We start from the raw sequence: 27,884 nt of genomic DNA on the forward strand, positions 1-27,884 counted from the left end.
ATTGACACCAACACGTTATTGACCCACTTAATTTTTTAAGCTCTTTCTCTTGAATCCAATTTTTGTGAAATTGTAATCATTTTTGTCTTTACATGTACATCACATTGAGTATAAATTTCGGAGAATTCAAAAGTAAAGGGTTCAACTTAAAAGTGTACAAAAGGAATTCCAGTGTTAAATACAGAGTAGGGAATAGGTAAGTAGGAAGAGTACATTCAGGGCCTCTATGAAATGGAGAAACTGACTGACTGTCAGTCAGTCAACTTGGTGAAAGAAGAAATGGTTGTTGATTTGGAGGATATAGGGCATTCATTGTTAGAACAGACTTTATGGAACTTTTGAAGTTTTCTGATTAAACAAGGCAGGAAAGATAGATAACATTTCTGCAGAATTTCCAAAATTATTGAAGAAGGTGGCACCAATGTGATTATTCATATTACTGTGTAGGAGCTATGAGACTGGAGGCAGTATTGGATGTATAGAATGATATCGTCCACACTATCCTGAAGCAAGCGCATGTAAATGCGAGAAATAGCACGCAGAAAGTGTGGCAGTTCAAGTTGCTAATTATAATGGTATGCAGAAGAAGAGGCTCTGTTAGATGATGATCAGTTTTAACATTAGGGTAAGTATAGGTACTAGACAGGCAGTTCTGATGTTATGCTTGATAATAGAAGTAAAATTTAAGAAAAATCAAGACAATTCTGTAGGATTTGCCAACAATGAATAAATGTGTTTCTTGGTATTAAGTGGTACAAATGTTTGAAATCCTCAGAGAAATAGGTAAACAGTATAAGGAAAGACAGGTATGTTACCTGAGACGAAAAAAATCTTTTTCCTCTAAAATTCAACCTGTGTATCAAGAAGCAATTACAGAAATCATATGGGTAAAAGGATATCAATGATGAGATTCGCGATGATGTTGCTGTTCTCCATGATATGAGGAGAAATTACAGGACCCATTGAGTGGGATAAACTTTTACAGAACATAGAATATGGATTGAAAGTAAATAAAGAATGACAAAAATATTAAGGAGAAGCATAAATGATTTTACTGTCAAACTTAGCATCGAAAGTGGGCACCTTCTTGTAGATGAAGTGAAGAAATTCTGCTCTTTTGGAATTAAATTAATCTGTGATTGAATAAGCAAGGAGGATATAAGTGAATGTTACTATACTTTTGGTAAGGTCCCAACCCATTGTTATAAGTACAAAACTTTATGAGCAGAGAGCAGAACAGTCCATGTATATCAGCCAGTTTCTCATACTCTGTGCAGCTTCATGGTAGCATTTTAATTTATATAAGTGTTTTGGTACTTGTACAGAGTACTATTGGATCATACATTGAGGTGCCCATGGTTTAGACAACGAAAATGTATGTAAAACACTCGCAGTCAAAGCCACAAGTCCCATCTCTGCTGTACAGTGCACAGTTACTGTACTGCTACAATGCTATAAATAATATAATGATTTAGCAGAACTCTCTCACTCAGGATTAAAAAAGTTTAAACCAAGTTACTTATGCATTGTCTCTCAAAAAATATTACAGTGTTTGCAATCTCAAACACGTAAAGCTCTTATGCCAACCAAACCAACCTTTCACAGCATCAGTTTTATAGTGCACATTGTAACTGATGGTATTTCATTTCCTGTTGAGAACTGCCATCAGGATTTCAGGCATTCATTATCTGCTGTAATGAGTTTTCATGTGTTCTAAAATGTTTTTAATTTTATACTCTTAAGCCTTCATTTGTGATCATTAAATTGTTGTAAATGTTTCTTTTTTATGTGCCGCTTGTAGTTTCTCAAATGACAGGCGCTTAATTGTATGTGATTTATGTTCTTTTCATTTCTAGGTACAAATGCTCAGAAGAGATACTAACAATTGCTGCAATGCTCTCTGTGAATAGCGCAATCTTTTATCGGCCAAAGGACAAAATTATTCATGCAGACACAGCAAGAAAGAACTTTTTTGTACCTGGTGGAGACCACTTGACATTACTGAACATTTACAGCCAGTGGGCTGATACAGAGTTCTCAACACAGTGGTGTTATGAAAATTTTATTCAACATCGGTCATTGCGACGTGCACGAGACGTCAGGGAACAGTTGGCTGGCCTCATGCAGCGCGTTGAAATTGAACTCGTTTCAAACCCACAAGAAACTGTGAACATACGTAAAGTATGCAGTCATTTTGTGTTATTCAAATTTTATATTACTTTTACTTCTGCCAGAAACTTTGGATAATTTGTAGGTAATAACATGGTCAGTGAGAACATTATAACCAATCACATAAGCTATATTGAACAACCATAGACTTGAAACTTGAAACTTCCTGTCAGATTAAAACTGTGTGCCGGACCAAGACTCGGGACCTTTGCCTTTCGCGGGCAAGTGCTCTCCCAACTGAGCTACCCAAGCACCACTCGCGCCCCGTCCTCACAGCTTTACTTCCGCCAGTACCTCGCCTCCTACCTTCCAAACTTTACAGAAGCTCTTCTGCGAACCTTGCAGAACTAGCACTCCTGAAAGAAAGGAACCATAGACTTGCTAAAAGAACAGCAAATCACCACAGCTTGAATAGTAAAAGACATCAGTATGTGGTCCTCATGCAGCATGGGTAGGCATGCAGTGGAGCAACTGTTAAACAGGCAATGTCATGGATATTGCATATCACACCATTATCATCAGTTTGGTCTAACAGGAAGTGTTTCTCTGACCAGGCAACAAATTTTAAGTATTCCACAATGTTTTCATGTGGACTAAAACTGTAACTGATGATCTCATATGTGTGTCGTTTATGATAAACTACACATCTAGCAAGAATGATGTGCTCCAAACTACTCATGTCTTTCTCCTTCATCGTTTTCTGCTGTTGTGGCACAGACTCCCATCTACACTGGTTTAATATTCTGACACGAGGATTTGGATGAAGTATAGGCAATCAATGCCTTGCAATTTTTTAATAATTTATCCACTGTAAAACCACTTTTCATAAATATTAGTTACAAGAATGCTATAAAGCCCTACAAGCTTCACCATTTCTGTTCTAATGATGTGCAGCTGCTAGCCCGCTATGACCTACATTCTGTCCACATCACTTACATTGGGAACTTTCACCGCATTCTTATGATGTGATGTTAACCAAATGATTTTTTTTTTAATCACTGGTTCCTGTGTGAAGCCATTAACATCGCATTTATGCCCTCCACACAATGTAGAAATGCACATAAAACATAATGGGGTTGATGTAACATTCCACATGACTAGTTAATTGCAACAATTCTTTGGAAGCTCAACCGCAGAAATTTGAAGAAAAGAATGACAAACATGCTGCAGAATTTATGGTGAGAAGTACTTTTATGTGGGAAAGATTTCAGTATACAAGTTTCAGCTTGGGTTTCATTTAAAAATGGTCTTGTAGGAGAATGAAGCTGTGCCAGTCTCATGAGAGTAATGCAAAGTAAAAATCGTAAGCAACCCATTGCAGAAATGCAGTACTAAATGTCACAGCTCTATTAAAGAAAGGAAAAAGTAATTATTAATTGGCACACTGAAAAAGAAATGAAGTATTTTTATACTTATGAGACAACTTAAAGGGAAAGAACCTAAAGCAAAAGGAATAAAGAGGGGCAACAGGAGGCATTCAGCAGTTTTCAAAAACAGAAAAAGTTAAGAAAAATGCTTTGAATCCTGTTTCTGTCTGCAGATTTTAGGAGCATAATACAAAGAGTGTGTCTTTTTGTCAAGTTGCTACATGCTCATTTGGACCAACCTTTATTACTCCTGTTTCATCATGTACAACGTTTTGCTGTGTTTCAGTTGTCATCCCAGAAAATGAAGTCAAGCAATTATTTTCTTGCTTTTTTGCATATCTACAGTTGTGGTTCACATGAAAATCTTCACGCCACAGTACCATTGCATCTACATCAATACCTACATAAATGCTCCACAAGCCACCACCTGGTGCAAGGCAGAGACTAACTGGTACCACTACTAGTTGTTTCCTTTCCTGTTCCATTTGCAAATGAAAAATGGCTCTTTTTATATCTCATCTGAGTCCTAATTTCTCTTATCTTTGTGGTCTTTACATGAAATGCACTTTGGCCGCAATATGATTGTTCTGCAGTCATCTTCAAATGCCAGTTCTCTAAATTTCCTCAATAGCGTTCTGGAAAAAGACTGTCATCTTCCCTCCAGGAATTTCCCTGTAATACTCACTTGTTTATTGAACCTACTCATAAACAATGTGCACCCTGCCTCTGAATTGGTTTGACACTTTCCTTTAATTTGATCTGGTAAGTGTCCCAAACACTCAAGCAGTACTCAAGAATGGGTTGCACTTATGTTTTATATGTGGCCAGCTTTACAGATGAACCACACTTTCATAAAATTCTTGTAATAAACTGAAGTCAACCATTCACCTTCCCTTCTCCAGTCCATAGGTGCTCATACCATTTCATATTGCTTTGCATCATTATGCCAAGATATTACATCGGCACGATTGTGTCAACCAGCACATTACTAATTCAGTATTTGAACAGTGCGGGGTTGTTTTTCGTACTCATCTGAATTAACTTACATTTTTCTACATTTAGAGCTTGCTGCCATACATGGCACCAACTAGAAATTTTGTCTAAGTCATCTTGCATCCTTATACAGTCGCTCAACTACGACTCCCTTGCGTACACCATGACATTATCATCATACAGCCCAAGATTGCTGCTTACCCTATTTATCAAATCATTTATGTATGTGGAGAACAAGAGCAGTTGTATCACACTTCCCTGGGATATTCCTGATGATACCCTTGTCTCTGAAGAACGTTCACCGCTGAGGACAGTGGACTGGGTTCTATTACGTAACAAGTCTGAATCTCTCACATATGTGTGAACTTATTCAATATCATTTTACCTTCATTAACAGTCTGCTGTGGGGACCATGTCAAGCATTGTTTGGAAATCTAGGAACGTGGAATTTGCATGGTGCCCTTCATCAAAAGTTTGCAGGATATCATGTGAAAAAAGGGCAAGCTGAGTGTCACATGAGTGATGCTTTCTAAAACTGTGCTAATTTGTGGACAGAACCTTTTCTTTCTCAAGGAACTTATTCTGTTCAAATTGAGAATAGCTTCAAGAATTCTGCAGCAAACCGATGTTGACCAGACCAGATATTGGTCTGTAATTTTGCAGGTCACTTCATTTACCCTTCCTATGTACATGACTCACCTGCACTTTTTTTTCAGTCACTTGGGACTGTGCACAGGGCAAGAGATTCATGATAAATGCAAGCTAATTAACAAGGCAGTGCTGTAAAACACTCTCTGTAAAACCAAAAATTGGACTTCCATCTGGACCTGGCGACCACTTTGTTTTCAACTCTCTACCTCAGCTATGCCTGTTGCCACACCAGACTGGTCAATTAGTGACTGGATAGAAGCCTTTTTTTTATTATTTATGTGATAGAGGAGCCAAAACAAAATACTGCCTATCTCCATTTCATCAGTGGATCAAGCCAATTTGTTTTGACTTACAAGGGGTGTGGTACAGTACTGTTGCATGGGGATTTTGGTGTTTACCAGAATTGCAGACATGTACCTACAAACAAACAAAACTTAATTATTAAACTTTATTTTTTTTCCAAGGTTATAATTAAAACTTTGACTACATCTCATAATATCTGCTTATTTAGATTTTATTTAAAATTTGTTTTACATTGAAATCGATTTCATTAATTGAATGCATGATTCCAGCAGTATCAGCCAGCATTGTTTTAGACATTACTGGCAATGAGGGAGATGGTGTATTGGTTTGGAAGGAACAGGATTCAAGTGCCTATCTGGTCGTTCATATGTAGGTTTGCGTGATTTGCCTAATTTGATAAAAACAAAATGCAGAATAGTTCGTTTAAAAAGGGCAGTCAATTTCCTTCAGCATCCTTGTTCAGTCCAAGCTTGTGCTCTGTCTCGAAATACCTCATCATCACCAGTGGACCGTTAAACCTTAATTTTCCTTACTTGCTTGTGATATTACTGTTTCATACTTTGAATGCAGAACATATAATGGGCACAGTTTATGTAAGTCACATGTTATGAGTTTGCTGTGTGGAATGTTCTTCGGCCTGTCTGTAATTTCTGTTCATTTGTCTCACTAGTTCCACCAGTTTTTTGACTGCTTGTGTATATCTGATTCGGTTATACCTTTCATGAATAGAAAATTAAGAAATGCTTCTTTTTACCTGTCTTATGCTATTAAGGCTTAGGCCAGTTCTGAAATGAAATCTGGATTTTCTTTTCATTAAAGAAAATAGAAAGATCTATTTGTAATCAGTAAAATGTGACACTAATTTGACAGTATTTAACAATAGTTAATTAAGATCCAAAACTCAGAGAATTTTATTTTTCGCTTTGATATTGTTTGATTGGTGTAGTTTATGAGAAGAGATCGGGTAGTGAATTGAATATGATCTGTCAAGCAGCAATATTTATACCCTATTTTTGGGGCTTTTGCAACTGCAGTGGGAGTTAATTACAATCTCTAATGTACTTCCTTGCTGGCAAGTTCATTAGCACTGTGAATTCTGAATAATAAAAGTAGTAACATAATACTTATACAGTTCTGTTGTGGAATAAAGCTACTCAATACATCTCATACAAGTTACTCCATGCTATAATTCTTAATTCATCCTGTATGAATTTTTCTGTTGAGTAGTAGTAGCATGTCTCTCACAGAATGTCTTGTAGCCTTCTTTTATAGGATCTAGCTTCATGTTAAGTATATTTTTGCCTATTAATTCATTATAAACTCTCATCACAGTATACCATGGAGTCCTTGCATATAATTTTAATTAGCGAATCGGAAATATAAAATTAACTTTGGCTACACTTACAGCTTAAAAAAATTGATTTTCTTGAATTAATTTTACTTTGATGTGTAAGGAGATTATAACTATGTAAGTGTGTAGAGAAAGGACAGCTAGGGATTGTGAAATAATGAGTCAAGATTCTTTTGGATGTATGCTTCACATTTATCTAACAGTTGTCTTTGGGAACTTCAGTATTTGAGATGCATTGTTTGAACAGCCTCGGAATACTATAAATATACCATACCAAATGAAGGATTCAAATTAACTATGCTATGTTATGCATATTGATGCTAGTAGCATTTTTGGTATATGCATTGCAAATCTGAAACTGATGAAAGTATTTGCTGGTATTCATTATGTGTGTCCCAGTTAACATTCATGTTCAGATACAAGAATATGACCCATTAATCAAACAATGGAAAATCCAGGATGGAATGTAACAATACCAGAGAAGGAAAGTTGCTACTCACCATATAGCGGAGTTGGTGAGTCGTGATAGGCTCTCCTTTCCGCTACTTACCCCCTCCCCCCTCCGCACCTTCTCTCCTGCCCTCCTAAACTGCAACACTTCACTGTCCGCCACTCCCACCATACTATCCCTCCCCCTCCCTGCCCCAGCCTCCTCCTTAGTGTGTGTGTGTGTGTGTGTGTGTGTGTGTGTGTGTGTGTGTGTGTCTACTGCTGACAAAGGCCCTAATGGCCGAAAGCTATAATTGTGTGAATCTTTTTGTTGTGCCCAATATGACCCATTAGATTGTTATGATATATTTTAATCTCTTGCAATTTTTAATGTTTGCTTTTGAATTGTTTCATGCAGATTTTTGTGATGTTCAGTTTCAACCTAGTTTGTTGGAACAATTATTCGAAGTTAGTGAAGATGAACATAGTAGAGCTAAGAATGTTTTCTGCATCTCTGTTGCTGATTAAGATGGATCATTTATCTGAAAACAAAATTTACATATAGTTATATTTATTATTAAGCCACTCACATAGAACTTGCCCTAGAATAGAACCTTGAGGCACACTTTGAGTGATAGTGTACTCCAGTTAGCCTAATATAATTCAGTCACCCAGTGTCTTCTTTTCTATAACTGTGGTATAAGCCTCTGCCTTTAATGCCAGAGTTATGTTCTTTAGTCTGAAGATGGATTTGATACAGCTCTTCATGTTACTCTGTCTTGTGTAAGCCTTTTCATCTCTTAATAAATGCTGGCACCTAAACGCATCTGAACATGCTTACAGTATTCACCCGTTGGTCTCCCCCTACATGACCAAATTTACAATCCTTCATGCTTCATTATGTGTCCTATCAATAGATACCTTCTCCTTTAGTCAAGTGGTGCCAGAAATGTCTTTTCTCCCCAATTCGATTCAGTACTTCCTCATTAATTATTTGACCTGCCCATCTAATCTTCAGCATTCTTTTGTAGCACCACATTTTGAAAAGCTTCTATCCTCTTTTTTTCTGAACTACTTATTGTCCACTTTTCACTTCTGTACGAGGCTACTCTCCTGACAATATCTTGAGAAAAATGCTTCCTAACACTTATATTTATATTCTGTACCAAATTTCTCTTTTTCAGAAACATTTTTCTTGCTATTGCTTGACTGGATTTTATATTTTCTGTACTTCGATCTTTGTCAGTTATTTTGCTGCCTAAATAGCAAAATTCATTTTCTTTGTTTAGTATCTTATTTCTTAATTTAATTCCCTCGAATACCCTTATTCAATTCATTATTATTCCAGTATTGTTATTTTTTAAATATTTATCTTATAATCTCTTTTTGTAACATTATACATTCTGTTCAGCTGCTCTTCCAAGTCCCTTGCTGTCACTGACAGAATTACGATGTCATTGACAACCCTCAAAATTTTTATTTCTTCTCCCTGAATGTTAATTCTCTTTCCAAATTTCTCCTTGGTTTCCTTTTCTACATGCTCAGTGTATGGATGATATAATGTTGCGGATAGGTTACAACCCTGTCTTACTCTCTTTTCAATTACTGTAGCACTTTCATGTTTTTTGACTCTTATAACTACAGTTTGGTTTCCATAGGAGTTGTAGATAGTCTTTCATTCTCCGTATTTTATCCTTGCTGCCTTCAAAATTTCAAAGAGTGTACTCCAGTCACCTTTGGCAAAAGCTTTCTCTGAATCTACAAATGCTATAGATGTAGCTTTGCCTTTCTTCAGTCTGTTTTCTAAGATGAGTCATAGGGTCAGTGTTGTCGTGTATGTTTCTTCATTTCTCTGTAACACAAACTGATCATTCTTGAGATTATCTTCTACTATCTTTTCCATTCTTTTGTAAATAATTTGTATCTGTCTTTTGTAAGCATGACTTATTAAACTGATGGTTTGGTAATATTCACACAAGAGAGCACCCAGCTTCTTTGTACCTGGAATTATTACAGTATTCTGGAAGTCTGAGGGTTCTTAGTCTGTTTCATGTATCTTGCACACCAAGTTGAATAGTTTTGTCAAGAGTGGCTGTCATGAGCATCTCAATAACTCCGAGTGAACATTGTATACTTCAGATGTCTTAGTTAAGTTTTTCAGTGCTGCGGACGGTTCTTCTCACGCTATCATATTTCCCATCTCATTTTGACCTAGTTCCTCCTCTCTTTCTCTTCTATTGCCTTCAAGTTTAATTTATTTGTGGAGACCCTCTATACAGTGCTTCCACCTTTCACTCTTACCTTTTTTACTTACAACAGTAATCCCATAGTTATCTAATTCATAGGTAACAAATAACAGAAGGAGTGAATGTTACCACTAATCAAATGGTTGAGGAACTGTGCTGTCAACAGGAAGTCATTTTTCAGAGCTAACTTATAAAAATGCAGATGCATACACTCAGCTATGTCCTCCCGACCACGTTATCGAGGCACTGTGTTTTCAGTCCTACTTATGTGCCTGTAGACTGCACAAGGCCTCAGCCATAGTGTGCTGGGTTTTCTGTATTCTTTCTTTTATTTATTTACATTCCACTCTGGACTCGCTAGTATAATGTTAGTTGGCAGATGAGCAAGTTACAGTTCAACTAGTTAAATGCATTTGTTAAATCACAGATAATGCCTGCAGCTGTACCCCTCCTTTCCATGTTGTTTTTGTTGTTGTTGTCATCCTCAGTCCAGAGATGAGTTTTATGCAGTTCTCCACAGTACTCTATCCTGTGCAAATCTCTTCCTCATTGAACAACCTTGAGACGTACATAGGGACATCAGAAAGCAAGTTAACGTATTGTCCCACTCTAAGACCATCATGTAACAAGAATGGCACATTGTCAGAGGAGAGTACACATTCCAGGTTTCCTGCAGAAACAGTCCTACTGCAGTACAGGTAACAGGTGCATTGCAGTGTACAACTGAAAAGGCACAAAAATTGGAAATATACTCCAAAGTTGAAGTTTATAGGACAGGATGATTCTTGCGGGCAAAATGCCTAAATTGCACACAGGTTCAACATGAATTTCTGGTGCAGCATGGCTCAAACGCAGTTTCGCTTCCAGATATAGTTAAATGGTGCTATGCCAACAGTTTGGCCAAGGCCAAATAGACATCAGTGATGCCAACAGGGAAGTCCAGATCTTGCGCCATGTGATTTTCATCTTTTCGGCAAGCTCAAGGAACATTTGGAATGAAGTAAGCTTTCCAGTAGTGAGAATGGTTCCATGGCCAAGGAGTGGATTTCTGTGTTCAAGGAATTGAGCTATTGGCAGAATGTTCCAATTGTTGTGCACAGAGATTCGGTGACTATGATGAAAAATGGTGTCGTGTATCTGTCTCTCTTTGAAGTATAGGGCAGCATTCAATAAAAGTTGCTTGGCCTGACATAATTATGTGTAACTTAATTTTTAAAGCCCCCTCACATATGCACTTGGACCATTTTTTGTATTCATTCCTTGGTTTCCCTCTACAATTTTTACCCGCCAAAAATTGCCTGCATAATCAAACTGATGATTCCTTAATGCCTTTGGGTGTATACCATCAATCAATCTCTTCTTTTTTCCTCATTTTGATTCAATACCCCCCTTATCAATCTACCCACTTAATCTTTAGCATTCTTTCTTCTTATGTGAACTGCTGATCATGCAAGTTTCTCTTTATTTTACTTTTGGTTGGTGTTCATCTTATATTTTGTTCAACTGCTCTTTCAAGTCTTCTGACAGAATTGTGATGTGTCTGGCAAATCTCAGAGTTTTAATTTTCATTCTCCCTGAACTTTAATATCATTTCCGAATTTCTCTTTACTTACCTTCATAACTTTCTCAATGCACAGACTGAATAACACCTGAGGTCAGGCTACAATCCTGTCTTGCTCCCATGTCAACTATGGATTCCCTTTCATGTAGTCTGGTTCCCATACAATTTGTAAATAACCTTTTGCTCCCTGTATTTTATTCCTGCTGTCTCCAGAATTTTCGAGGAATATATTCCAGTCATCATTATCAGAAGCTTTCTTTAAATATAAAGGCTGTAAATATGTTGTTGTTGTTGTGGTCTTCAGTCCTGAGACTGGTTTGATGCAGCTCTCCATGCTACTCTATCCTGTGCAAGCTTTTTCATCTCTCAGCTTTTCTACAACATATCTTCTGACATGAGGCACAGGGCCCATATTGCCTCATGTGTTCCTACATTTCTCTTGAACCCAAACTGATCGTTCCTGAGGTCAACCTGTAGAAGTTTTCCTTTCTTCTGTACTTACCTAAATTGGCCTCTAGAAGTTTACCATTCTTCTGTAAGTAATACATGTCAGTCTTTTATTTATAAAACTGGTAATATAACAGCATTCACACCTGTCAGCACCTGCCGTGTTTGGAGATGCCGTGTTTGGAGATGGAATATTACACTCCTCTTGAAGTCTGAGGGTGCTTCACCTGTCTTTCACACCAAGCGGAATAGTTTTGTCATGGCTGGCTCCCCCCAAGGACCTCAGTAATTCTACAGGAATGTTGTTTACTCCACAGGTCTTGTTTGATTTAGGTCTTCTCACATTATTGTAGCTCCCAGCTCATTTTCATCTACTTCCTCTTCCTTTTTTAGAATACTGCCTTGGAGTTCACTTCCCATTTATAGCCATTCTATATATGATTTCTGTCTTTCAGCTTTCCCTTCTATGCTTAGTACTGGCTCACTGTCAGAGCTCATGATATTCATACAGCTGCTTCACTTTTCTCCAAAGGCCTCTTTAATCTTTTCATAGGTAGAAGATGTCTGTGTCCTCTTTTGTCAGCTTCATTTGCCGCTTTCATCACTCAGAGTCAGTATCTCATGAGTTATCCAATGATTTCTATTGGGCTTTGTATTTCTGTTATTTGATCCTCTGCTACCTTCACTATTTCATCTCTCAAGGCTATCCATTTGTGTTCTTTACCTTTGTTCCAGCTTCATTTGCCGCTTTCATCACTCAGAGTCAGTATCTCATGAGTTATCCAATGATTTCTATTGGGCTTTGTATTTCTGTTATTTGATCCTCTGCTACCTTCACTATTTCATCTCTCAAGGCTATCCATTTGTGTTCTTTACCTTTGTTCCAGTCAGTCATTGCCTAATACTCCCTTTGAAACTCACAACAACCACTGGATCTTTCAACTTATCCAAGTCTCATTTCAGTAATTTGTTAGTGAGTGAGGTAAGTACTGATACTGAAATCATTGGTGGAGACTTTAATCATCCAACAATTGGGAAAATTATAGTTTTGTTAGTGGTAGGCATGATAAGATGTCCTGTGAAACGGTACTAAATGCCTTCTCTGAAAACTATCTAGAACAGATAGTTAGGAACCGCGCTCCTGGTGAAATATATTGGATCTAATGGCAACAAATAGACCTACCCCCTTTGAGGATGTCTACATTGTAACTGGTATCAGTGATCATGACGTGGTTGTGGCAACAATGGTTTCCAAAGTATAAAGTGCAACTAAAACAAGCAGGAAGATATCTTCAGTAATCTACATAAAAAAAATCAGTAGTGTCATATCTCCATGAGGAACTTGAAACTATCAGCACAGGACAGGAGCCTGTAGAGTTACAGCTCAAGTATAAAAGAATAGTTGACCATGCACTGGTTAGATATGTACCCAGTAGAACATTCCATAATGTGAGGGAACCTTCATGGTATACAGTCACTGTAAAGAAACTTCTAAAGAAACAGAGATTACTGCAGAATAGGTGTAAAAGAAAGCATAAGGGTATAGATAGTGAAATGCTGAATGAAATGTATTTTTCTGTTAAGAGAGCAATGCATGATGCCTTCAGTGACTACTGTAGTAGAAAATTGTCAAGTGATCTTTTACAGAAGCCAAAGAAATTCTGGCCATATGTGAATGCACCAAAGTTGGTGTCCAGCCCCTATTGAATGAGACAGAAACTGAAATTGATGATAGCAAGGCAAAAGCTGAAATGCTTAACTCCTTTTTCAAATGTTCCTTTACAAAGAAAAACCCACGACAATTGCCCAGTTTAATCCTCAAACCACTGAAAAGATGAATGAAATAAGTTTTATTGTCCAATTCACAAATGATTATGGTTCTCGCATGTCAAGGCACAGACAAGTATTGCATTAAGTGAGAGTTACGGTATGCACATGTGCATGCTTTCTGCTTGAAGAAAGCATATATCCTGCAAATTATGTCTCTCACTTTCTTACACAGCACTTATCACATATAACCGTAATCAGCGAGGACAATTCACAACAAATGCAATAAAAATTCACTAAACAACTTGTAGCATTCAGAACAGAGTGCTGAGAACACTACTGAACGCTCATTGCCTGTCGGAGAATGTGTGAGATAGGTGCGCAAAACAAGCCTAAACTCGACCACCATCATTCATGACTCCAACTATAGTAACAGTGGTTTTGAGAAACAGATGAAATCGTTAAAATTGAACTGAGCTCCACCGCATGATGGAACCCCTATCAGCTTTTGTACTGAATTAGCCTCACTTTTTACTATAATCTATCATAGATCCCTTAAACAAAAGACTGTGCCCAGTTCTTGGAAAAAGACACAGGTCACACCAATCTACAAGAAGGGTAGTAGAAGTGATCTACAAAAGTACTATCCAACATTCTTGACATCGATTTATTGTAGAATCTTAGAGCATGTTCTGAGCTCACAAGGTGAGGCCGACAATTGTGAAATTCAGATTCGATTCATACTGCGCATAATAAAAGCTCATGGCCAGAGTTGTAATGTGGCAAAGCACCAAGATGCACTTCTCAACCGTTGTCGAGAAAATCGACAGTTAAAATAAACCGTTGCGGTGAAATACTCTCTACGATTAATAACTTTCTACAGCGTCGTGGCGCAGCGGTAAGCGCTCGGCTTCGTAATCCGAAGGTCGCCGGATCGAATCTCGTGCCATGCAACACTACTTTTAATTATTACACTATTAATGAATTGCTTATGCATGTTGGTGAAGGCGGATCACTCTCCAATTGTACCGCCTCCATTTTTGCGTTTGTTTAACAGGGTGTACCAAAGCTCTCACGTCCGCACTGATTTTCGACGATGTTATAACTTGCGCTAGGGACCACATCTACCTTCTTTCGAAGTTAGCAGGCAACTACGCAGTTATGCGGCGGCTTGTTTTGGCCCATTCAACATCTGTCCTTCAAGTGTAACCAGCAAGTAACGGAGTTTATATTTCATACCTGCCACAGCAAATTTGTGTTCGTGGGGTTTCTATTCTAATTCGAACGTTTGACTTACGCTATATGTATTCGTTTCGGAATATCGTTTCTACGTCTTCCGTTAACTATCCGTGGTCAACATTATGAAGACAATTAATAACATTTATGAAATACAACTTTGTTTGCGGAAAACATAATGATGTTCGAAGTCGCCAGTTTTTCCACGACAAACGACTTTTAACAACTTATTATATGCATAATTGTTGCAACTGATTGCCGGGAATTATATCTGTGTGTGTGTGTGTGTGTGTGTGTGTGTACACACATTTGAATTACAAAAAACAAATACCAAAAAAAAAGTTGCGTGGCGGGAGATTCGATCCGGTGACCTTCGGATAACGAACCCGAGCGCTTACCACTGCGCCACGATGCTGTAGAGAATTATCAATCGTAGAGAGTATTTCACCGCAATGGTTTATTTTAACTGTCGATTTTCTCTACAACGGCTGAGAAGTGCATCTTGGTGCTTTGCCACATTACACCTCTGGCCATGAGCATTTATTATGCGCAGTATGAATCGAATCTGAATTTCACAATTGGCGGCCTCCCCTTGTCAAACATAATGAGGTATCTTGAACAGAATGATGTGCGCAATACCAACCTGTTTAGGTTTCAAAAACATCGATCGTGTGAAACGCAACTCGCACTTTCCTCGCATGAAATACTGAAAGTTTTGGATCAAGGCAGTCGGATAATGTGGTATTTATTGACTTCTGAAAAGCATTTGAATCAGTACCAAACCTATGCTTATTGTCAAAAGTACGATGATATGGGGTATCAAGTGAAATTTGTGACAGGATTGAGGACTTTCTGAGAGGGAGGACACAGGATAGTGAGTCATCATCAGATGTACAAGTAACTTTGGGTGTGCCCCAGGGAAGTGTGTCGGGACCCTTGCTGTTCATGTTGTATATTAATGACCTTCGAGGCAATATTCATACTAAAATCAGGCTTTTTGCCTACTGTCTGAAAGAAGCTGCATAAATATTCAGTCAGATCTTGATAAGATTTCACAGTGGTGCAGAGGGTGGCAACTTGCTGTAAATGTTTAGAAATGTAAAATTCTGCACTTCACAAAATGGAAAAAAAAGTGGTATCCTATGACTATAATATAAATGAGTCACTGTTGGAACTGGCCACCTCATACAGATACCTGGGTGTAACACTTCATAGGGATATGAAATGGAATGATCACATCAGTTCGCTCATGGGTAAAGCGGGTGGTAGACTTCGGTTTATTGGTAGAAAACTGGGGAAGTGCAATCAGTCTACAAAGGAGACAGCTTACGAATCACTTGTGTGACTGGTTCTAGAATATTTCTCAAGTGTGTGAAACCCATACCAGATAGGACTAACAGGGGATATTGAACGTGTACAGAGAATGGCAGCACGAGTGGTCACAGGTTTATTTAATCCATAGGATAGTAGTAGTAGTAACCTCATGTATAGATGTAGAAATAGTTAGCACACTGGACTCACATTCAGGAGAGCAGTGGTTCAAATTCACTTACACCCGTCCAGATTTAGATTTTCTGTGGTTTCCCTAAATTGCTCCAGGCATCTAGATCTACACCTACGAAGATACTTTGCCTGTCACTATATGGTGCGTGGCGGAGGGTACCATGTAGCACTACTTGTCATTTGCCTTTCTGGTCAATTCACACATAGAGCAGGGGAAAAACAACTCTCTATATGTCTCCGTATGAGCTGTAATTTCATATCTTATCTTATCTTCGTGGTCCTTTCGTGCAATGTATGTTAGCAGTAGAAGAATCATTTGGCAGTCGGCTTCAGTAGCTGGTTCTCTAAATTTTCTCAATAGTTCCTCAAAAAGAACATCACCTTACCTCCCTTTTGAGTTCCCGAAGCATCTCTATAAAACTGACATGTTGTTCCAACCTACCGGCAACAATCTAGCAGCCCGCCTCCCAAGTGCTGGGAGGGTTCATTAGAAAAAGACATGGCCAATATACTTCTTCATCCACGAAGCATTCCAAGCTGGTGATCTGCTTCTAATGAGTGCAATGTCATCAGGACATTAAACTTCAATCTTCCTTCCTTAATTTACTATCTTTCTGTAGTTCTTTCAGTTTTAAACTGCAACTCATAGCCAATAAATTGTGGTTGGAGTTCACATGTGCCTCTGAAAATGTTTTTCAATTTAATATCTGATTTTGAAATCTCTGTCTGTCTCCAAGTATCTTCTTTCATGAGTATTAAATCAAGTATTAGCAATGATTAAATTATGCTCTGTGCAAAACTCTACCAGGTGGCTTCTTCTCTTTGATTCCTTTCCCTCAGTCCATGTTATCTTACTATTTTTCCTTGTCTTAATTTTCGACTGTCAAATTCCAGTCCCCGAACATAATTAAATGTTCATCTCCCTTAACCATCTGAGTAATCTCTTTTTACCTTATCATACATTCTTTCAATCTCTTCGACATCTGTAGAGATAGTTGGTATATAAACTTGTGTCAATGTGGTGGGCGTTTGTTATATGTCTGTCTCGACTATGATAATGTGTTTGCTTTGCTGTTCATAATAGTGTACCCATATTCATATCTTCCTATTCATTATTATTCCTACTCCTGCATTAACCGTAGCTGATTTTGTATTTATAATCCTGTACTCATCTGACCAGCAGTCTTGTTCTTCCTGCCACCACGTTACACCATATCCAACTTCAGCTTATCCATTTCCCTTAAAAATTCTATAACCTATCTCTAAGATTAAGGGATCTAACATTCCACATTCCTTCACAGAGAGTGCCAGTTTCATTTTTCTTGACACCATTGTCCCAAGAGACCCGAATGGGGGCTATGTTGTCTCCAGAATATTTTACGCAAGAGGACATCTTTATCATTTAACCATACAGTACAGCTGCATGCCTTCATGGAAAAATAATAACAGTAGTTTCCCCTTACTTTCTGCTGTTTACAGTACGTGCATAGTGAGGCCACATTGGCTAATGTTACATGTCAGATCAGTCAGTCATCTAGACTGTTTCTCCTGCAACTTCTGAAAAGGCTGTGCACCACTCTTCAGTAACCATAGGCTTGTCTGGCCTCTCCATAGACACCCTTCTGCTATAATTGTACCTCTGGTATGACTATCTGTATTGTTGAAGCACACAAGCCATTGCAGCTCATCCGAGGGCCATGGTTCACAGGGGAAGCCTCCATTCAAATACTTTGTTTATTTTTAGAGGAAGTTGCATCTATAGGCTCTTTCTTCTTTGGAATCCAAATTAGTTACTTAGAACAATATATTTTGCATCTTAGATTGCAGCTGATTTTTTTCCATCATTTTCGACAGGATTAGAAGACTAAAAGTAGGTTGACAGTTTCTTGTATCTTCGCTTGACCTTTTCTTGTACAGCTGTTTACCTAGTTGTACTTGATAGTTTGCTACCCTATTCAAAACTTTGCTTTATTATTAGAGTTAGTAAAGAAGCTACAGTGTGATATACTGCTTTTATAATTTAAATGTGTATCCTATCCCAGCCAGCAACTTTTTTGTTTTAATGATTATCTACTATAAAATCTTTCCCTGTTCTTTTTTTCAACTCTTAATGCACCCACCTTCTTGATGAAGTCCAAAGGGATTCTGAAGAGATTTACTTTACTCTGTTAAACTATAATGTCAAGATCAACATTCACAATGTTATGAAGAATTCGTTTAAACATTCATCAATTTGAACTGTGTTCACTATAATGTTACCACCTAGTTTAATCATCTTACAATAATTTATTTATGTGTAACTGTTGCAAATCTACAGTCTTAGACCAGGCCTGCTCCTAATGGCGGTGTTTAATGTTTGAATATTCTGAATTAAGGTCAGTTGTTCCTGGAATATTCTTAGATGCAAACCTTAAATTCCATTTAATGAGACAAAAAATACATTCTCTCTCTCAATGTATATCTCCAAGATTTCTGACCAAACTGGAGGTACAAACAGATAAATCTCCTGTGTTAACTTCAGCTTAACTTTAAGACACAGTAAAGTAATCCAGGTTGTGTATTTAGTTGAAGTTTTCTCTGTAAAATGAAGTTTGTAATCAAAAAATCATAAAAATTCTAATTCATTGCAACAATTTTGTAACATTTTCTTATGGCTGAATGTTCTTAGATAGTGTATTTATTACTGCATAGTCATATTGCATGTAAAACATATTTATTTGGTAGTAATTACTAATGTACAATTCATCCTACAGGCAATTACGGCTGGATATTTCTATCACATTGCACGGCTTTCAAAAGGTGGTCAATACAAAACTGTTAAGCATCAGCAAACAGTTATGATTCATCCAAACAGTGCCTTATTTGAAGACCTGCCTCGCTGGGTGCTTTACCATGAATTGGTGTTCACTACTAAAGAATTTATGAGACAGGTTAGTATTTTACAGACACTGTCCAACACTACACCCAAGAGCCTTAGGAATATTTATTATGTTAGAAAAGCATCAATCAGCATGTTTACGTAACAAATTTGTGCCTTTTGAAGGTGGAGTCAGAGTGAAATAAATATCATAATTGCCACAATTTTCTGATGCATATAATAATGGAATGGAGAAATATTATTTCAACGTTTCATAGAACTCATTAATATAAGAACTGTAATCAAAGTCTGTACTCTGCTTTGTATTGTGGTATGATGCGGCAGATTTACCCCTATAGGACTGTATTCCTCATCTGTAAATCTTTGTATTGACAAATTAACTGCAAAGAAAAGCAAAAATTTTACTGTACTCTATACTTTCACTAATTAGCATTTCATTTTTCTGTGCTTGCACTATTGTAAACGAATAGAGTTTTATGGGAATATTACAGTCAAAGCTGTAGGACAGAGAAAGTGAGAGATGGTAGGTAGATGGACATGTAGAGAGAGAGAGAGAGAGAGAGAGAGAGAGAGAGAGAGAGAGAGAGTTTCGTATTAAAGCCATGATCTTTTTTGGTCTCCTTATTTGATTTGAAGTTTCCTAAAAATGAATGTGTTATTGTATTGCATACCTGCTTCCTCATCTCCACCTCCCTCAAATTCATTCACTTGATTTCACTGTTGTGAATACATGGACTACATCTTCGAAAGAGAGGAAGAGATAGGTTGGATAAACTTCTTGTAGCAAATGAACAAGAGGCCACCATTATACAAAGCAAGATCCCCGTGGTTAGTTGTGTTTTTTGGGATAGAATAATGATTCAGACACACTTTTGACAAAGAAGTCAAAACAACAGAAGAGCCCTAAAAATGCTTACGAATAGACAGCAAAGGACGGTTAGCTTATTTCATCAGAATATTAGAGGATTGGGTGATAATGTAGAAGAGCTTCTTGCCTGTTGGAAAAATTTAGAGAGCTTTGAAAAGGGTAGACATCCTGTGCCTAGCTGAGCTAGTATAACAGCAGGGGCTTAGTGAAGTTAAATATAAAAATCACACCCTAGCTTCTTGCTTTTGTAGAATTAATATGGGAACAGTGGGAGTTGTTCCATATATTAAGGGAGAACACAAATTCAAAAATGTTAAAATAAGTAGGTTTTTTTAGTGAGTGGCATATAGAAGTGTGAGCTTATGAAATAATACTGCAGGATAGTTCACTTTTAATTGTAACTACAGTAGATCCCCACTGGGAAACTTGTAATGGTTATGAGGAATTTGGATTCCTTAAAACTATACGTCAGACAGCAGCAAGCAGTCTGATGATTTCAGTGTCAATTTTCTAAAAGATTCTGATACGAAAATTGATCTGGAAACCTTATCTGGATCATGAAATTTGATCTCAGTAATTAGATTTACAACACAGGTAAAGGCAATAGCTCTCTTTGATCATGATGAACAATTAGTTAGGATAAATAAGATAATACCTTACAGTGTAGGCATTCCTCCATGGAAATTAGGTAGAATATAATGACTCTGGGAAAATTATTTTTATGAACAGTTTAGACAAGATTACCTGGGATGAAAAGTATAAGGAACCAAATGCAAACATAAAATTTAATCTATCTCACAAAAAATTCATTTGTTTGAAATTACTTAGAAGTGGCATAAAAAAACCACGTAAGAAACTATGGATCACTGGAGTTAATTAAAGTATCCTGTGAAAGAAAAAGTTAATGGAACTTTTGGCAGGAACAAATAAAAGATCCTGCAGTAGTTGCATGCTGCAAAAACTGTTCAAAATTATTTAAAAAATTAAAGAGCATGCACATTATGTCAGAGAAAGAGCAAACTTAAGTCTGTATGGAATGTAGTGAAGTTAGAGGAGGACAAGAAGTCTTAGAATAAGAGAACATCACCATTGACATAAATTGAATCAGTCAAAAATGTAGCAGAAAATATAGAAACAGGCAAATCTCATAAAATTCAGTCATTTGGTTGCCTCGCACACTTCTCCTTCTGAAATTAAGAAAATTATATATTATCTCAAAAATAAGAACTCACCTGGATTTGATGGTATTTCCAACAGAGTACTAAAAGACTTGTTCCCATATAATAAGTGCTGTCTTCCCCGAAATAAGTACTGCATCACAAACCCAGGGCACTTTTACAAAGAGGTTGAAAACTGCCATTGTTAAACTCCTCCACAAGAAAGATGACACAAGAGATGACAATAACTACCAACCCATTTCACTACTCACAAAATTTTCCAGACTTCCTGAAAAGGTATGTTTTAGAATAGTATCCCACCTGAGCTACAATAGTATCCTCAATAAATCACGTTTGGATTTTGGAAGAATTGCTTAACTGAGAAGAACATTTCCATATTCAGTCACCAAATTTTACAAGCATCAAATAATAAAATAGCATCAGTTGTTATTTTCTGTAACATATAGAATGCATTTGACTGTGTGAATCATAATATTCTCCTAAGTAAACTGAGGATACATGGAAATGATGGCGTAGTCAACCAATGAATAATGTTATATTTAACCAACAGAATGCAGAAAGTTGTACTTAATAATTCAACCAATGTAGAGATTCTTCTGATTGGGGAGAAATCACATTTGGGAAAACACAATGCTCAATCTAGGCTCACTGTTGTTTCTCAAATGACCTTCATCTATTGCAGGGTGTATACGACCCGGAGATCTGGGAGAAACCCAAGAATTTTTCATTGTTTTAATTTTCAGTTAATTTTTTGTAATTTTGACTGGTGAGAACTGATACTCTAACAAGGGATATTACTGTACCCCACTACTGCAAAATAATACTGCAGCAATAAAACATGAATGAGAAAGAAACGAATATAAAATTTAAGTTGCGAAGGAAATGCGCCATATACAACAACAAAACACAGTGCTCATACAAGCGGACAAATTGCCTCCAATGAGCGTGACATCACAGCTGTTACATTAGATTCATTTTACCAGTTACGAGTGGGCTCATGTGCAGGCGCAGTTGAGTCTCGTGTGAGTAGTACCTTCTCCTACTTCTGGCTACAGAAATGTAGCTGTTGGCTGTGTAAGCAGTCACAGCAACCTGCTAGATGCTACTGGGAGAAGTTTTACTGGCGCGCCTAAGCTGCCAGATTCATGCATGCCCAGCAGGCCCAGATCTAAGGAAGGGGGTGGGGAGACGGCAAACCGAGGGGGGGGGGGGGGGGGGGGGAGCACATTCATATTCTTGAGGAAAAAAACCTTGTTTCACAAAGTGCCTAGCATCCAGCACATGTTGGTCTATCGATTATTTATATGATTTTGAAATGCATCCCTGTTGGTTTTTGAACATTTTTGAACACATTCTAAGTTGATTTCTGAATGAATCATAAGTTGATTTTTGAATGCATGCTTAGTGAATATGATGTCTCTGTCAGGGAATCCTTGTCGCATCTAGAAATAAACTTTCCTGCGGACAAAAGGGGACGAGGCTATACAAGCTGAGCCGAATAAACCCGAACGGGTGAATATCAATTGCTGTTTGTTTATGTGGTTGATTGGGTGTGGATTATTAGCGTTCTAATAATTATTAGCAAAATCCATAGATTCAAATTACCAGAGTGGAATTAAACGACTAACAGGAGTAACAGGTAAGAAAGATTACGTATTATCTTCCCAGTGTATCCAACAAAATGAAATTTTGACAGAAAATTTTTGACCAGATCGCTACACTAGTAGTGGCCAGTTGTGCTGTCCCTGGCTAGCAGCCTCTGAAGTTCTATTCTGGAAGTAGCATGGAAAACACATTGTTCAAACATGTAACAAAGCCTAACCGGAGAATAATCGTGGGATAATTAAGCCAGTGATTCTGACAGGGTTAGTGAAGTTAACCGGCGAATAAGTTTTGGCAAGGTTAGAAAGAGTTACGGGATTAGTGATGACAAGATTGGTTGTTAGAATGAGGAAGGAGAAGAAACGAGGACTCACACAAATTATGGAAGAATATGACAATTCCAAATTTATATAAAAAATTTGTACAACTACTTTTCGATCTCATGCTTGAGAACCCGGAGTGTATGAATGAAATGTGAAACTATTTCCCAACTTAAAGCCTTTTGCTTGTAGTAGGCCTAATAGGCATTTGATATTGGTACTTCATGAATTATAATCTGTCTTGTTATAAAAATGACCATTTGTACCAAAACAGTCTCCTTTATTTGGTGTGTGTTTCAATTGCTGCAGTATTAGATTAGATTAGATTTACTTTCATTCCAATTGATCCATAGTGAGGAGGTCCTCCAGGATGTAGAACATGACCTATTTTGTTTCATCCAGCAGACGGTGACAAAATAGATGCTATCAAATCGAGAAACCACACCAGTCTTGGGCACTATTTATATTAACCGCTTTTTCCATGTTAAACAACGACCTGTCGATTTTTCATGTAGCAAAATGTTTGACGAACAATGATGAGTAATAGATTCTTTCACAGAAAGGAAAGCATGTTATGTAAAGCTGTAGCAAAGTTAAGAGGAAAAAATGCTGGGAGCTAAGGATTGAATAAATGTGTACTGTCTTGCTTGTCTCTTGTCTTTGCTGGTTAATTTTATGTCAGACAAAACAGGAAGTTAATAGCTAATAGGCAATAAAGAGTGCAAATTTTCTGAAGAGTTCTTGTTCTCCCAATTGCAAATAATCCCATTCAGTATTAACTGCAGTCTTTTTTTTTTTAAAGAAAAGAAAAGAAAAAAATAGGGGGCAGGATGTCAAAATGTCAAACCATCCAAACGGGAGCGGGAGAGGCACCGCAGGACATTCTAATTTCCGCTGTCCTGGATATAGTTTGATGCCATCCGTTACAAAATATACATGTTTCAATTCCACAGAGCGAAATACAGTGACTTGCGATAGAAGAAAGCTGTGTGAAGAGGCGTGGCACTCCACTTTGGCAGACTTAAGATCAAATAACATGTCTTAGACTTCCTCGAACACATATGTTTTATGTATCAGACTCCTCAGAAAGATGTGCACTACAAAATGAACTTATTTTTAAAAATTCATTTATTTTTTTTTATTATTATTACTTTTTTTGACGTCCTACCTCAGATGCTTGAGGGAGGGGGAGGGGGAGGGGCCACTATCTAGTATTGCACCGGTTTGGAAATATCGTAGACTTGGGGCTGATACACAAAGCAGTGTGGGTTAGAGTGGGGAAGTGGCTAGTCTCCACGTGATCCGTGTTTACATTTAGTGATTTTGCTGTGTCCTATTTGTTTACTGCTCTCACGTCAAATGAAAACAAAAAGGATTTCTGTGGCCGGGAGCTATCAAGTGAATTAAAATACATTCACATAATTATGGAAGGCTACAATATGTTATTAGTTTCAAATTTTATTTTATTTCTACCTTCCTGACAGTCAAGCATTAATCGCCTTGCAGAACAATGAAGCTATTTTTGTTGGTTTGCTAAACAAATTTGGCTTTTATTTATTTTTCCTGTTGAGGCAGTCAGTGTGTTTGAAATGAAGTGTTTAATTCCACTCTAATGGCCAGTTTCAACTGTGTGCTGCATTTCAAGTGCACATTTTTGTCTTCTAGCACATACGACGTTATGCCATAATAAAGAACCAAACATGAGATAATACAGTACTGGTACTCCAAGAAAATTTACATCCTGAAAACCACACTGAAAAGCTTAATATCAGGTCGAGGCCTACTTAATTGGGAATTTGGACATACGAATGTGCCCTTTAAGTATGCGCTTTAGATGTGCACATTTTAGTATGGTTCACGAAATTCCGATGCTCTTGGGGGATCCTCTCATGTCTTTAGAATGAAATTTTCACTCTACAGCGGAGTGTGCGCTGATATGAAACTTCCTGGCAGATTAAAACTGTGTGCCGGACCGAGACTCGAGTCTCGGTCCGGCACACAGTTTTAATCTGCCAGGAAGTCTCTTTGTCTTGTTTCTTTTATAACATAATGCAAGATCTTTTAATGTTTTACATGTATGAACATACGGGCTTCCTACGTCGTCGTAGCTGCACAAGTGTGGTGGCGCCTGTTATCTGACGCTCTCTGGCAAGTGCTGAAATGAACATATTTTTAACATGTCGAGGGAAAATATCGCGAATGGTGGTTTGAAAAGCATTACCTTCAACGTAAATTTCCTTTTATGCAAGTTGAACCATGTGCGAGAATGTACGATGAATTTCGTAAATCACAGAGCTTTTGACTCTCATTTAAAAATCAACTATTTGATGATGAGCCCTTTAGAAGAATTTTGGACCCAGAAAATGAGACGTTTATGTCAGTATTAAAAATTTTACTGGCTCATTTGTGTGGTATATCTTAAAATGTAACATATGCAAAAAAATCAACATGATTTATGAAAGTTAAGTCTCTCTTGCAGTTTATTAACCTTAGAGACCAATATTATATGTGAAAGCTTTGCTTTTCTTGTAGCTTTGCTTTTCTTGTAGCAACACTATGTATGTTAATTTAAACCATTAACTTTTTCCTGTTTGTGTGTTCGCACTACTTAACAGTGATGTTGCTATTGGCTGACTACAACATGTACCCTATGCTCTTTATATCCGCTGTCATCAGCTGGTGAGATCATGTGACATGAGCTATGGTGGTGTTACAAGAGCGCATCACAATCTCAGTTTCAGTGCTTCAGAAAGTAATGCGAATTCATCCTTTTGTAATGCAAAAATATGCAGCATGCATGTTGCTGCAAATCAAAGGTCTTTCCAAAACTTGTTTTTTTTTCCCTGGCATTCATTTTCTAACGTGCCAGGAAATTCTACACCCATGTATAAAACCATAACCACCCAAAGGATTGATAAGTTTTGCAGTTCCAAGGGAAAATATACTGTCACTTAACATAGAAAAAATGCGTTTTCTCCTGGGAGAAAGTTTATTTTTAACTGGGAAATCTGGGAAAAAACTCCGAGCATTATTTTCCCTTGTCCACTTATACACCATGAACAAGCAAAATTAGTTCTTTTGCAGATGATACTAGTATTGTTATCAGTCGAAACATGTATACAGTGTTCTTAAAAGTATTATTGAGTGGTTTTCTGCAAATGGTCACCGTCTAAGTTTCAAAAAGACACAGTGTATTCAGGTGTACTGCACCAGTGGTGAGGAAATAATGGCTAAGGTGGCAACTTAAAAAAAAACCATTTTTGAGCTGATAAAATAACTCACTTCAGCCACATTTGCACTTTGCACTTTTAATCATAGCAAATCTTGGAGAGAGACAAATCAAAAAGTTGGGTTATTTTGCCTATTTTCCTTCAAAATGTCGTATGGAATTATATTCTCGGACAACTCATTGTGAAGGAAGTAAGTCTTCATTGCTCAAAAATGTGCTGCAGCAATAATATGCGGTGCTCACTCACTATTATGTTGCAGACATTTTAATTACTGCCTTGCAGTATATTTATTCTCTCATGAAGTTTGTTGTAAATAATTCATTGCAGTTCAAAAGGAACAATAATTTACATAATTATAATGAGAGAAGGAAAAAATGACATTCATTACTCGACAGTAAGATTGTCTTTAGTACAAAAGGTGCAAGATGCAGCCATCAAAATTTTTGATCACTTATCCAGTGATATAAAAGTCTGACAGGCAGCAAAGCAGGGGGGTGATTCTTCTGGAAAACCTTGAGAACCTGGAATTCTCAGTAAATCACAGGGAATTTCAGAAATTTCATAAAATCTCAGGGAATTCTATGTTTTTAACAAAGCATTGAAGTTTAATTTTATTGACTTTTATAAATGACAAATTTTAAAATATTTAATTTTTAACATTGTGTAAATTATATGCATATTATTCCATATATGTATAAATTATCGATAAATTTGAATTATCCTGTTTTTGGAAACTGCCATATATAAGATTGAGTAGTCACCATGCAAAGTAAATAACTGCTCCTTGGAAACTCCTATTTCATAAAATAACTTCTATTTTTGTAAAGTGTAAAAGGTGATGGGTAGGAATTACCAACTTAACATATAGAGAAAAAGAAGTTGCAAATTGTCAGCATGTAGCCATATTTACAACATCAAACTAACCAACCAACTACATAATTTTCTTTCGGGTTTTTGCATGAAAATGATCAGACATCGGTTTGCATTTTTCTGGATTGTTTCAGTCAACATAGTTGCTTACCATGCATGTAGTTACCATTAACTTTTACAGGGCATACCAGTTCCTATAGCAATGAGTGTAGATGTAGATGTGTGTATAAGAAACACAGAGCCATTTTCAGGAAGAGTTGTTTCTTGAATAATTCCTTCCTGATATACTTATCACTTTACTTTAAGAGTATTCACTTGCAAGTATCCATATCGTTACAAGTATAGCTGTTTCATACTCGTTATTTTACTTTTTCAGGTTACTGAAATTGAAAGTAAATGGTTATTGGAAGTAGCTCCACACTATTACAAACCACGTGAATTGGAAGACTCTACTAACAAAAAAATGCCAAAACAGATTGGCAAATCAAGAGCAGAACTGGGAGACCATTGAAGATATATCATCACTTATGTTGCACATTGTAACTAATAATTGTATTGCATTGAACTTCTGTTTTGTATTTGCATTGATGTCTTTAGGATATATTTGAAAAAAAAGGAAGAGTACAAATTATGCTTTTGAATAATACATAATTTATAGGAAAATAAATGTTGTATGTATTTTTACAATTCCATGTTTTTATATAGCTGTGCAACAACTACTGAAAGTAGCAGTCATTTTTTATGGCACAGCACATTTGCCCAGAAAAGTTGTAAAGTCTGTGCTGGATTACATGTATTTACTTTGATCATACTAAAGTTACAGTAAAATCATTTGCACCTTGGCATCTTAGACTTCAAGGAATTGCCTTACACACATTGTGCTATCTGAATTCATGCTCTGCAAACCACTGAAGT

General features: G+C 37.1%; 1 protein-coding gene across 1 annotated transcript in view; it reads left to right on the forward strand.

Annotated features, from left to right (window-relative positions):
• LOC124615466 (pre-mRNA-splicing factor ATP-dependent RNA helicase DHX16) overlaps positions 1-27,636 on the forward strand; it is a 136,392-nt gene extending 108,756 nt beyond the window's left edge. Inside the window, exons 14-16 of the mRNA XM_047143376.1 lie at positions 1,857-2,181; positions 18,777-18,953; positions 27,346-27,636. Of these exons, the coding sequence (XP_046999332.1) occupies positions 1,857-2,181; positions 18,777-18,953; positions 27,346-27,480 (637 nt within the window). The 3' untranslated portion in view covers positions 27,481-27,636. The remainder of the gene's footprint in view (positions 1-1,856; positions 2,182-18,776; positions 18,954-27,345) is intronic.
• The last annotated feature ends 248 nt before the right edge of the window (positions 27,637-27,884 follow it).

The sequence above is a fragment of the Schistocerca americana genome, chromosome 5 (assembly GCF_021461395.2).
Source record: "Schistocerca americana isolate TAMUIC-IGC-003095 chromosome 5, iqSchAmer2.1, whole genome shotgun sequence".
Lineage (NCBI taxonomy): Eukaryota > Metazoa > Arthropoda > Insecta > Orthoptera > Acrididae > Schistocerca > Schistocerca americana.